General features: G+C 34.0%; 1 protein-coding gene across 1 annotated transcript in view; it reads left to right on the forward strand.

Moving 5' to 3' along the window:
• Nucleotides 1-10,784, forward strand: part of DENND4C (DENN/MADD domain containing 4C) — a 103,242-nt gene that overhangs the window by 84,090 nt on the left and 8,368 nt on the right. The window contains exons 23-29 of the mRNA XM_012665047.1: nt 228-399; nt 1,097-1,206; nt 1,513-1,688; nt 5,692-5,874; nt 6,666-6,861; nt 9,236-9,481; nt 10,566-10,683. Coding sequence (XP_012520501.1) covers nt 228-399; nt 1,097-1,206; nt 1,513-1,688; nt 5,692-5,874; nt 6,666-6,861; nt 9,236-9,481; nt 10,566-10,683 — 1,201 coding nt within the window. The remainder of the gene's footprint in view (nt 1-227; nt 400-1,096; nt 1,207-1,512; nt 1,689-5,691; nt 5,875-6,665; nt 6,862-9,235; nt 9,482-10,565; nt 10,684-10,784) is intronic.

A 10,784-nucleotide genomic window follows, 5' to 3' on the forward strand; every position in this document is an offset into this window, starting at 1 on the left:
GGAGCACAGTACAGTCTTTCTTAAAGTATTGTTGGTTATGGCTTGGATGTCTTAGAATATGGAAGGGAAGTTCCAAATAATAGTGAGATTTCATGGTTTTGAAAAATTGGGGGATGATGATTTGTTTAAGGATTATAGAGTTTAATTTTGAAAAGGATACAGTGAGTATATTCTCATTGGAGAAGGTATTATTTATGTATGTGGGGTTTTATTCTTTTTAATTAAAGGAGGAAACTAATAGAGATTACAGCTTCCCAGCTGGCCTAGAAGACCATATGTTGGGGGAGACTATATCGCCTAACACAAGTATCTCGGTCCCCAGCGAACTTACCCAGAGCAACACAAGTCTTGGCAGTAGCAGCAGCAGTGGAGATGTAGGAAAACTGCATTATTCAATAGGTATGGGGAAGAATTGTCCTTTATTTGTCTTTGCTTGTTTTAATTTAGATGCCTATAACTCTCCCCTAATCTCCATTTGTTGAGATGATCTGATAGATTTTTAATAATAGCTATACCTTACTGTCTACTCAGATTTTGTATGATCTACAAGTACTATAGTCACTAACTATGTTTATATTTAGTTGTTTATATTTGTGGATTATATCATTAGTTCTTAAACTTATGCATGCATCAGAATTGTCTGGAGAATTTGTTTAAAAATGTATACAAATGTCCAAGCCTTAGCCTAAAACTTTCTGAGACTGAATTTGTGGATGGGGCCTTGGGAATGTGTATTTTTAACCAGGTCTCTGGGTGAATCAGAGGTACAATAGAGTGTGAGAATTCCTGGGTTGTTTCATTGAAATTTCTTAGCTCTGTGTTGCTTTAAAAAATTGAATTCTGCTCTTTTTCTTCATCTTTTTATCATGAAAAATTTTAAATGTCCTGAAAAGTTGAAGGAATTGCATAATAAATAATCATATTCTCTACCTAGATTTAATTAAGTATTGTTAATTTTATATCTGTGTACACATACATTTTTATACTGAACTATTTGAAAAAAATTGCAGACTTTCCCCCTAAATACTTTGGCATGCATTTCCAAAGAATAAGGACATTTCCTACATAAGGTGTTATGATGCTTATTCCTTTCCAGGTGAAGTTCCACTTCCAAGAGGCATGAAAGGGCAAGACTTTGAGAAATCAGACCATGGTTCTTCTCAAAATACCAGCATGTCTAGCATCTATCAGAACTGTGCAATGGAGGTAAAAGTTCTGTATTCTGCCCATGATAGAGTGGCTGTAAACATACTTTTAATTTCAGAATGGCATTTAACAGGATTCTATGATGCCTTCATAGACAGAATAATAAAATAAGTGATTTTGTTGAATTTGCTTGCTGTCTTGTATGAGTAAGACAATGAACTGGGAGTTTACTTGTAAAATAATAGAACTGTTAATTCCAAATCTGATCAATAGAATAGTAAAATCTTATGCTTTTCTTAAGAGTATGGCCTGTTAAGGTTAATTTTTACTATAGGATTCTCCATGTCTGTGTTTTTCTGTTCTTAGGTTTTGATGTCAAGTTGTTCACAGTGTAGAGCTTGTGGAGCTTTAGTTTATGATGAAGAAATTATGGCTGGATGGACGGCAGATGATTCAAATTTGAATACAACCTGTCCGTTCTGTAAAAGCAACTTCTTGCCTCTTCTCAATATAGAATTTAAAGACTTGAGAGGCTCTTCAAGGTTAGTACTATAAAAGCTCTCCCTCAAGAGGTAAGTGCCCCCACAAAAGATATGACTCCTGGGGGAAGACTGAAATATTCATGGTATGCTCCAGGTGTGCCTTTCCTTTCTACCCCTCACCTTCAGGATTTGAATAGAAAATACTAGTAATGTGGGAGACTACTTTTCCATTTTATTTAAAGCAGGATTATCAGTAGTAGTTAATGCTTAGAACTGAACGTTATTTATAGAGAATTCAAAACTTAATAGTAGGCATTATTTCAAGCCTCCTGCCTCTGCAACCTTAATTATGTATTCTAGAAGAAAAAAGGAAAAAAAAATACTTCAATTTTTCTCTTAACTTGCTGCCACTTCACTTTCTGATAGTGCTTTAGACAGTGAAATGGTCAAATTCTAGGCAATAGAAAGGAGACTAGCTAGTCTATAATCAGACATTAATTGAGAGTTTGATAACTGTATGCTGGCCTAAGTAATTATGCTCACTATTCTATTTGTTTTGTGGAGTAAATGAACTTTATATTATTATCTTATTGTCTGCCTTTAGCTACTTTTTTTTTTTTTAAATCTTAAATTGTAGAGGCGTTTTCTTTCAATTTTTTTCTTTTAGCTTCGGGCAGGGAGCTAAGTCAAATCATACAATTTAATCACACTATCATTATTGGTCTGTGCCAGGGCCCTCTTATTTATCCTTCTTCCACCATTCCACTGCTATTACCTTATTCAACAAAGACACTGACCCTGCTCTGTATGTTATATCCTTGAATATATCCTTATAAAAATATATAGGGTCATTTTGTATATGTGTTTTTACTTTATATAATTAAAATGCTGAAAATATCAGTCTGTTTCTTTTTAAAAACTGACTTACTGTATATACAACTGCTTTATTCCCTTTCTCCTTTAGGAAGTTAATGCATCATTTTACTTTTCCATTATTCTAATGTTGGCTACTTCAGTTGCTTTCAATTCTGTATTACTACAAACATCACTGAAGCAACGTAGTACACTGCAAAATTCATAACCCCCTTCTGACTTGTAAAGTAGTTTTTCTCAGAAAAATATACTTAAGAGTGAGATCACTGAGTCATTTCTTACATGATTTTAATAAACAATGAAAGATTCTTTCCCAGATGGCTACCCTCCCACAAGTAGTGCCCAAGAATTCTCATTTCTGTACAACTTTACTAACATTTGGTGTTACCACTTTTCTTTCTTTCTTTTTTTTTTCCATTGAGATATTTTATTTGTAAGTATGTATTATATCCCTAGAAAAAGAATCCCAGGATTTTCCCTCCTGTGTGTTTTCATCTTGCTTCTTCATGGTCCATAATGCCAGCTGAAGTCAGTACAATGAAACCAAACTGGCAGTATGAGAGTATATTATTCTGCCATTTTTCTAGATCTTTGAGTTGCACATCTAATCTGGGGCTGATCACTCCACACTTGTTTAATCTGCCTTTGAAGTTCACAACAATTTTTCCAGCTCTGTGATCATCGGTGATTTCAAGTTCGCCAATGTAACCGTGGTTCATCACCACAGTTAGAAACCGGATTATGACTTTGGAGCACAGCCTAATAAGAACCTTTTGTTTGCCTCTTTTTTTGGCATTGTTGATGCTCTTAAGAGCATCAGCCAGGACATTCATGCACACCATTATGGCAGCATGGAAAGATAGCAGAAGGAGGATGGGCTCACTTTTCTAATTTTGGCAGTCTAATGAGTATAAAGTGGTATCTCATTTTTGTTTTAATTTTTCTTTCAGTGCTAATAAGTTTGAGTATCTCTTCATTACTTGTTATTCTGGAATTTTCTATGAATTACCTGCTTGTATTCATTGCCCATTTTTCTGTTGAGCATTCTTTTTTAAGAGACAGGATCTTGCTATTTCACCCTGGCTGGAGTGCAGTGGTGCAATTGTAACTTGCTGTAGCCTCCAACTCCTGTACTGAAACAATCCTCCCGCCTCAGCCTTCCAAGTAGCTGGAACTACAGGTGCATGCCACCACACCTAGCTAATTTTTTCTTTTATTTTTGTAGAGGTGGAGTCTCACTATGTTGTCCAGACTGGTCTCAAACTCTTAGCCTCAAGTGATCCTCTTGCATCAGCCTCCCAAAGTGCTGGGATTACATGTGTGAGCCACCACACCTGGCCTGAGTGTTCTTTTTATTATTGCTCTGACTTGGAATTCTTGGTATTAATTCCTGGAAGAGAAAGCATTAATTTTGATGTTATCATTTATTAATTTTCCACCTTATGATTTGTATTTTTGAAATCTTGTTTCAGAAGTTGTTCCCCATTCCTATGCCGTGAAAATTTTCTCCTTGAACATTTTTTTTTACATTTTACTTTTGATATGTAGGTCTTTAATCCATCTGGTGTCTACTTTTATGTATGATGGTAGAGATCCAGCTTTTGTTTTTCTCTGTGTAACAAGCCAGTTACCCCAATATCATCTACTAAATAACCTATCCTTTCCTCATCGATTTGTGGTGTTATCTTTATCATCTGTCAATTCCATGTATACCTTACTCTGGTTTTGCTTTTTCTTGTTGTTTTTGTTAATACCATATTTTTATTAATCCGTGTTTGTGTTATATCTGGTTAGGAGGGTGAGTTCCCTCTCTTGAATTTTTTTTTCTCTGTTCATTCTTTCCTGTAAATTTTTAGAATAAGTTTGAGTTCCTTAAAAAACAAAAATCTAGGTGGAGTCTTCATGGAGATTGCATTAGGTTTATAGACTAATTGGGGAAAAGCTGACCTTTTCAATATTATTTTCTTATCTATGAGTATAGTATGTCTCTACATGTTTTCCAGATCTTCTTTTATGTCTTTTAATACAGGTTTAAGTTATTCTCCATAAGTCCTCTACTTTTTTGAGTTAATTGTGGTTTTCCAGCTACTGTGACAAGTATTTTATTTTATATTTTCAAATTAAGTATGAAAGAGCATTTGAGTCCTCCCTCCCATATGATGTTACAGAAAATTTCAAATTTACAACAAAGCTTAAGGATTTTTTTTAGTGAACACTCACATATCTCTCCATGCATTTTTAATTTACGTTTTACTGTACTTGCTTTATCACTTATCTATCCCTCCATCAATTTATTTTATATTTTTATTCATTTAAAAATAAGATGTAGATATTAGTACATTTCTCCTGCAAAGACATTTCTCCTGCATGCATATCATTAACTAGAGTTCAGTATTTATTTACAGTCTTTTGAGGTAAATTTATATACACACAATAAAATGTACAGATCTTAAACATACCATTTGAAGAGGAAATGCATACGTTTATGCAAATCAAACCCTTACAAAAAATTACCATTACCTCAGAAAATCCTCTAATGTTCCTTTTAAGGCGCTCTCCTCACTTAGTCTCACCCAAAGGGAGAAGGAGAGAGATCACATGGACATAAACTAATTAATAGAGAAAAAAAGAAATGACTAGAGACAAAATAGACATTTATAAGTGAAAAGGGGGGCATTATAAACAGTTATAGGTTAATATATTTTATTTTGTTTATTTTTTAAAGACAGTCAAATTTACCAGTGGGGGGGTTGTATATCAACTTTAGTGACACTACTATTAATAAATTCTGATAACCCACTATCAGACTAGCTGAGTCTAGATTAATAATATATTTTAAAATACTGCTGTTGCTGCAGCTCTTATTTTTTTTAACTTGGGAAATTAAAATATTTTGCTTCCCCTCTTCCTTCATAGCTTTCTAATGGTTCTTAAAAACTGAAGGGATCTTATATTGGACTACCTCAGACCTTTCATTTGAGAAGTTTAAGATAGCAGGAGAAGAGAAAATGAGAGTGGGGCGGGGAAGAGAGAGAGAGTGTGTTTGTGTTTGAAATAGACAGTATTTCCCTTATGGATTGTATACGTCATTAATGACTGCTTTATCATAAAGCAATTCTAAATATGATGAAACTTAGAGGACTCAAGCATTTTTAAAGTGTTTTTTTTTTTTTAACTATTCCATATTTAGCTTTTTCCTGAAACCAAGTACCTCTGGTGACAGTTTACAAAGTGGAAGCATTCCACTGGCAAGTGAATCCTTGGAGCACAAACCTGTATCCAGTTTAGCAGAACCTGACTTGATCAACTTTATGGATTTCCCAAAACATCACCAGACCGTAACTGAAGAAACAAGCTCTGCAGCTGAGCCCAGGTACCACAGGGTAGAGAGCTCTCTTTGTAATAAGTTGTGTACCTTTGTAAAAATTCCATCTTTAAAGACATCCTGACTCTTGTAGGCGTAAGTTCTGGCATTTAAAAAAGTTTAATCTTAACTTTTCACTACCACATAGTGTTTAATTATCTAATGGGTGAATGTGATGACAACCCATTTTTGAACTAAGTTTAATATTTGACAGTGGTCTTTTACAAAATGAACTTCTCAACAGTAAAGAATATTTCTTCCTTAATGTAGTCATTACCAGTTTGCAGAGAAGTATTTATTCTCTTTACTGTGAAGTACACACTTTTCTCTTAAATATTGTTTGAATCATGAGAGCCTATTGTATGCTAAGTATTATGCTAAGCACTAAAAATTAAAAAGTAAGTAAGATCTAGTGAATTATGGCCTGGTAGAGATTAAATACTCATCAGTGACTTTATTGTACTTACTTGCATACAGTATATTTCTAGGTGATTTTTTTTAATAAAGATGAAGTAATACTTGTATAAAGCAACTGAATGGATACTTTGTCTTTTTAAAATAATAGCTGTTATCTACATTATGTCCTATTCCCACCTCTCACCAGAGTCATCTACTCTGTCTTGTTCTTCTGACCAGTTTTACAGATATATGCTTGAAGAAAATTTAATTTTTAAAAGGCCGTACTGATTCTTCTCAGTTATATTTAGTAGACTTAAGATTCATTGTAGTAAATACTGTAGCTCTACAGGTTTAGAGTATTTTCAACACAAACAAAGCATTTCTTCTCCATTTTTTTAAAGCGACGAAATAAAGAAAGCCAGTGGAGATGTCCAAACTATAAAAATTTCATCTGTGCCTGATAGTTTATCAAAGCGAAATGTATCTTTGACTAGAAGTCACAGTGTTGGAGGCCCCTTACAAAATATTGACTTTACCCAACGACCATTTCATGGCATTTCAACAGTTAGTCTTCCAAACAGTCTGCAGGAAGTTGTGGTATGTAAAAACATTGTAACTATACTGTGTATGCATGTAAGTATTTGTTAGAACATTATATAATTCTTCTGTAGTAGACTTATATTAATAACATGAAAAATGATAGATAAAAATTTCGACAGGATAGGTGGGTAGGAAAATTAAAAAAAAAGAATTTTTCAGTAAACAAACTAAGAACTCTAAGTTTAATCTTTTTATTATGGAGAATTTCAAATTTGTACAAAAAGAAACCGAAGAGTATAATGAGTCCCTTGACCCATCATTTAGCTTCAGTAATTTCTACTTTATGCCCATTCTTCTTTTATGTATACCCTCATTCACTTCCCTTTTCCTAGATTATTTTGAAGCAAATTTTAATCATATAGTCCATTTGTGAATATTTCAGTATATATCCCTGAAATATGCCTAAGTGATGGGGATTTAAAAATATATATAATCACAATGCCATTATCATACAAAAAATATCATTAAGTTATTCAGTCTGTTCAAATTTCTGATTGTCTCAAAAATGTCAAATGCATATTGGTGTTTGTGTTGTTTGAGGAATCAGGATCAAGTAAAGTCCATGCATTGCAATTGGTTGGTAGATTTTTTAGTCTTTTTAAATCTGTAGATTCTCTTTTTTTCCCTTGCAATTTATTTGTTGATAAAACCAGTTCTTTTGTCCTTTGGAGACTAGAGTTTCCCACAATCCAGATTTTGTTGACTGCAGCCCTATAAGTTGGTATTTGTACCTAGAAGCTTAATTAGATTTAGGGTCTTTGTTTTATTATTCATTTATTTTTGAAAGAATTTTATCTGTGGTGGTGTGTGCCTTTTAGCAGTGAACATAAACTATCTTTGTGATATTAGTAGTTATTAATGCCTCAATGCCTAGATAAAGTAATTTGTTAGGATCTATAAAATGATGATAGTCTAATACTGTCATTTCTTATTTATTATATGGAACACATTATAAAGAGAAACTTCCTCCCATCTTCTGTTTGGTTTTCTAAAGATGCAATTTATATTGGAAAGGCAGAATAAATGTTTGATTCTTTCCTTTTATTTACCAATTTTGAAAACGATGAGTTGGGTCTCAATTATTCTCCAAGGTGATCAATTAATTTGGGGGAATAGAGTCTCATGAACTCATAAATGTTTAAGTCAATGATCAGTGCTGTTTTTATCTTTATTGATGCTTATATTACCCAATCTTTGCTCAGCTAGAAGCCTATGCAAGTTAGCTCATTAGTCCTCTTGACACAACTGTTGTAGCTTTTTTGTAATTTTTTAAAGCTTCCTTGCTTTCTTATATGACAAGATGTTTCATGCTTATGTTAATGTATTTTCTTCCTCAGACCTAGACTCAGCCATTTCTCTAAGAAACCCTGGTTCCTTGTAGAGGGAAATGGTTTTGGAGAGCACAGCGTGGCACTAGGGTATTCATTATTAATGAGTTGGTCATAAACATTTTCTCCTGACTATAATATGCATAACTTACAAAGTCTAGGTTGGGTTTTATTTTTTCATTCCTTATTTCATTTCAATTATAAAAATGCTATTTTTTAATTCCTTCAGTTTTTATTACAATCAAATATAAAAACAAGTTAGATGTAATTTTAAAAGGAATCAACAAAGAATATTAACAAAAAAAAATTGCCCCATTCTAAACAATTGTAGTAGAAAGAACGTCACATTTTTTCACACACATATATCATTTTGAAACATCTGAAATGCAAGTATTTCTTATAAAAATTTGAAAAGAAAAATGAATCATACATATAGGCCATGGCTCTTATCAACATGGTAGAGAAACTGTTTTAAAGGGCGTATTGAAATGTGGATTATTGGCCGGGCGCGGTGGCTCACGCCTGTAATCCTAGCACTCTGGGAGGCCGAAGTGGGTGGATTGTTTGAGCTCAGGAGTTCGAGACCAGCCTGAGCAAGAGCGAGACCCCGTCTCTACTAAAAATAGAAAGAAATTAGCTGGACAACTAAAAATATATATATAAAAAAATTAGCCAGGCATGGTGGTGCATGCCTGTAGTCCAGCTATTCGGGAGGCTGAGGCAGGAAGATTGCTTGCGCCCAGGAGTTTGAGGTTGCTGTGAGCTAGGCTGATGCCATGGCACTCTAGCCCGAGCAACGGAGTGAGACTGTCTCAAAAAAAAAAAGAAATGTGGATTATTAATTTTCTTGTGCAATGATTTAATTTAAGAGTATTTAAGATTAATTATTTTTTTCTTTCATTCATTAGGGTGTTCTGTGTGTAGCAATGGTTGTGCAATAACTGATTTTAAAAGGATAGGGATGCATAATCTCACTGAGAAGTACTCTTAAGCATACAGAATTAAACAGATAATATTCACTTCTTTTTGTATTGTTTTTTAAGGATCCTTTGGGAAAAAGGCCAAATCCTCCTCCTGTTTCTGTGCCCTACTTGAGTCCTCTAGTGCTTCGTAAAGAACTTGAATCTTTGCTAGAAAATGAAGGCGATCAGGTGATTCATACATCCTCTTTCATCAATCAACATCCAATCATTTTCTGGAACCTCGTTTGGTATTTCAGACGTTTGGACCTTCCTAGCAACTTGCCAGGACTTATCCTTACATCTGAGCATTGTAATAAAGGTGTACAGGTAGGGTACTATCTTCTATACTTATATTGGTATTAGTTAGGTTGAGGCTTAACTTCAAGCTCCTGAAAGTATACAACAATAATAGCTTAACAAGATAAGTTTATTTCTCTCTCACTTAAAAGTTTGGATAGGCAGTCCAGGGATGGTGCAGTGTTAGGGACCTGAGATCCTTCTGTCTTTTTGCTTAGCTGTACATGACCTCTGTTTCCAACTTCTACTTCTGGTTCAGGATGGCTGACTACCTCCAAGCTATCATATCACATTGCAGCCAGCAATAAGGAGAAAAATGGATAGAGGAGAGTATGTCTTCTTAAGAGTTAGCTCCTGGAGTTGTACATAATATTTTCACATATATCTCTTTGGACTAAACTTAGTTATATGGTCATATCTAGCTGCAAGGGTGTCTAGTAAAGGTAGCTTTTATTCCAAACTGTCATATTCCCAATTGAAATTCTCACAACAAACCTTATTTGAAAAGACTCAGATGATACAATTTTTCAGATGATATAATTAAAGTTACAGAAATAATTCACATACCTAACAAGTGATGGAGAGTCAAGATCCTAATCTGGCCACCTGACTTGAAAGCTTCTACTCTATTTTATCCCTGATTCCACTGGAGACAGTGAGCTCCTAGAGTTCCTTTATTATATAGTATTGAATCTTGAGAGACACCTAGACCCCCAAACATATACCTGGGGCACAACAAAATCTTTTCTTAAAGTATTATAAACTCTAGTTTGACTAATTTATTTTAAGTACTAATAGTTCACACAAAATTATCTGGTAAGATAGTAGGAACTCTTGCACTTTGATTTAAAAATTTTTTTTAATGGCGATTAATCTTTCATGTGACCAGTGTGCCAGTTACCAAGTTGTCGTTCCAGTCCTTTAAAGTCAGAATGAGAAACTTATACTTCAGAAAATAACAAGAACACTTATCATCAGACATTCATAAAAATTAAAATTTTTGTGTCGAATTTTAGGTCCAAAACTTTGAAAGAACTCATCTGTCAAGTTTTGCAAGAGCCACTGTTTAATTATTATGCTTGGGATACTAATAATATCTATTGATCTCTTTTAGCTTCCTCTGTCATCTCTGTCCCAGGATAGTAAACTTGTATATATTCAGCTGTTATGGGATAATATCAACCTTCACCAGGAACCAGGAGAACCTCTGTATGTCTCATGGAGGAATTTTAGTAAGTAAAATAGAATTAAAGACAGACTCAAACTAGATACAACCCAGATTTCATCCCCAGGTGAATGGATAAGCAAATTGTGGCACAGTCCATCCATATAC

This window comes from Propithecus coquereli, unplaced genomic scaffold, assembly GCF_000956105.1.
Source record: "Propithecus coquereli isolate 6110/MARCELLA unplaced genomic scaffold, Pcoq_1.0 Scaffold95, whole genome shotgun sequence".
NCBI lineage: Eukaryota > Metazoa > Chordata > Mammalia > Primates > Indriidae > Propithecus > Propithecus coquereli.